The sequence below is a fragment of the Sprattus sprattus genome, assembly GCF_963457725.1.
Source record: "Sprattus sprattus genome assembly, chromosome: 12".
Taxonomy (NCBI): Eukaryota; Metazoa; Chordata; class Actinopteri; order Clupeiformes; family Clupeidae; genus Sprattus; species Sprattus sprattus.
Window position 1 is genome coordinate 17,454,211 of NC_137910.1, and position 2,500 is coordinate 17,456,710.

At 48.2% G+C, this 2,500-nt stretch overlaps 1 protein-coding gene across 1 annotated transcript in view; it reads left to right on the forward strand.

Moving 5' to 3' along the window:
- Positions 1–2,500, forward strand: part of wdfy4 (WDFY family member 4) — a gene marked incomplete at its 5' end in the record, with an annotated part of 75,134 nt that overhangs the window by 29,683 nt on the left and 42,951 nt on the right. Inside the window, 3 exons of the mRNA XM_080849128.1 lie at positions 1,185–1,331; positions 1,537–1,719; positions 2,284–2,421. Of these exons, the coding sequence (XP_080705254.1) occupies positions 1,185–1,331; positions 1,537–1,719; positions 2,284–2,421 (468 nt within the window). The remainder of the gene's footprint in view (positions 1–1,184; positions 1,332–1,536; positions 1,720–2,283; positions 2,422–2,500) is intronic.

Sequence of the window (2,500 nt, forward strand, 5' to 3'; positions counted from 1 at the left end):
CACGCACTTTAGCGTTGTGCTGTTGAATTTGCAGCCGCACACCCTCATCCACTAACCGCTCTATAGGCATGGTGCCGCCTAGCAATGAAAGGCGGATAGCAGCACCAACGTGGTCTTGACATTTGTCGTGGCGCTTGGTTGCCCTGTCAATATTTTTTATATCAGTAAATCCATGAAAAGACCACGTTGGAGAGTTGACATTCATTAGTAAACAGGGCCAGCAATATAACCGATTGTTGGTAATGCTACCAGTCACCCACGAGTAGCCTACCTAGCAAACCATGTAGCACTCACGACACTGACTCTGCCGTTGCTTTTGGTGATTTCAATCTTTGGAATTGGTCTACCTGTTGCTTTAATGGCCAACTTGTCATTGTAACTCACCCCATGGAATGGTTTCTGTAATAAAACATGAACAATGTCCTCGGTTTCCATAGTTTACTTTATTTGCTAATTTGCTAATGTGTTCTCATTATTAAAATGATCAGATATTCTTGCTTAACTGTGTCTCTTAGACTGAGCAGATTATCTTTCGTAGCCTAGATTTGAGGGGATAACCCCACCCACCATATCCAGGGCCTCTGCTTATTGGTTTATAGCGCAGACGTGACTCCAGCCTATTCGTTAATAGATTTTAGCGCTATCCAGACCCCTAAACTAGTCACACCCTCTCAGAGGAGGATCGTCCTCCTCTCTGCCATTGAAGTCAACGCATTCCACGAGCCGCCAGCGCAGGCAGAGAAATGAATGGGAGTCAATGGAGGGTAGAGGGAGGAAGGTCCTCCGGCAGTAATTTTCGATAGCGATAGGGGGTGCTAATGTCATCTTTACCCAGGGAAACTAACATTACATATACAAAGGTATTAAAGTAGTCCTATTTAAGGGTTTTAATTAATCGCAGTAGTCTGGGCAAAGTACACTTTTTATTCTCAAAATGTTAAGGAGGATCTTCCTCCCTCTCCTCAATGGAGAAGCCTCCACTGACACACACACACACACACATATATACGCACTCACTCACTCATTCACTCACGTACACACACACACACACACACACACACACACACACACCCACAGACGCAAACGCAGACACACTTTCTCTCAATCACACACACACAATGATGAATGATGAAGAGATGTGTGTGTGTGTGTTTTATCTGTGTGATGTTTGTGTGTGTCTGCAGGTGGATCTGGATAATGTTCTACAGGGGCTGCTCGAGTCTTCCACAAACACTCCTCACCCAAGTTCCACACCACACCCCCCCCAGACCCCGCTGTGTGTGGAGGCCGCCTGCATCCTGGTGGAGCTGGTCAGGGTCATCATCACTCAGGTCATCATCACCACCATCCTCTTCCTCACTTCCTGTATTTACCTCCTCTTCCTCTCTATCTTCATCTCTCATCTTCTTTATTTTCATCTTCATCCTCCTCCTCTTCCTCTGTTACTTTCTTCACCTGCCTTTTCTTCGGTAAGCCTTTCAAAATCTTCACCCCCTTCCTCTTCCTCACCATCTCTTGTCTTCCTCTGCTCTACAGAGGCCTCAGGCAGGAAGTGATGCATGGCCTGAAACTGGAAGTGATGCGTGGCATGTCCAGTACCCTGGCAGTGTGATGCAGTTCCTGTGTCTGGTACACAGTTGCCGCCCCCGAGACCCGCTGTGGACACGCCCAGACTTCCTATCAGCTCTCGCCAGGGCCATGTTCCCTCAGGACACAGAGGTGGGGGGGCGGTGGGCAGAGAGGGGGGGACGGGGGGTGTGACACACACTCAACTCTCTGATCGTTACACCAGCATATCACACTCAACTCTCTGATCGTTACACCACTATATCACACTCAACTCTCCAACAGTTACACCAGCATATCACACTCAACTCTCTGACTGTTAGGACAACACCAGCATATCACACTCAACTCTATGACAGTTAGGACAACACCAGCATATCACACTCAACTCTATGACAGTTAGGACAACACCAGCATATCACACTCAACTCTATGACAGTTAGGACAACACCAGCATATCACACTCAACTCTCTGACAGTTAGGACAACACCAGTGTTCCCATAATAGTCAGTGTGAATGCACTTATGATCAGAACAGCAATTGTCAGTGTGGAGAAGCCAGAGACAGAGACAGAGCTAGACACATAGAGCTAGAGACAGAGCTAGAGGCATAGAGACAGAGACACAGAGACAGAGCTCGAGACATAGAGACACAGCCAGAGAGTGGAACATGCCTTTAACTCAGAGGTGGTTTCTCTTCCCGTTTCTGGTCTCCAGGGGAACAGTGATGCCCCGCCCCCTCACCCAGCCAGAAAGCAGGTGTGCGACTTCAGCCGAATCCTCCTGCTGGATAGCCTCATGCACACACCCGCCACCGACTCACACACACAACACCCACTGGAGCAGCTGCTTGAGGTAACACACGTACACACACAGTGATAAACGCACTCTTACACACACACACACACACACACACACACACACACACACACAC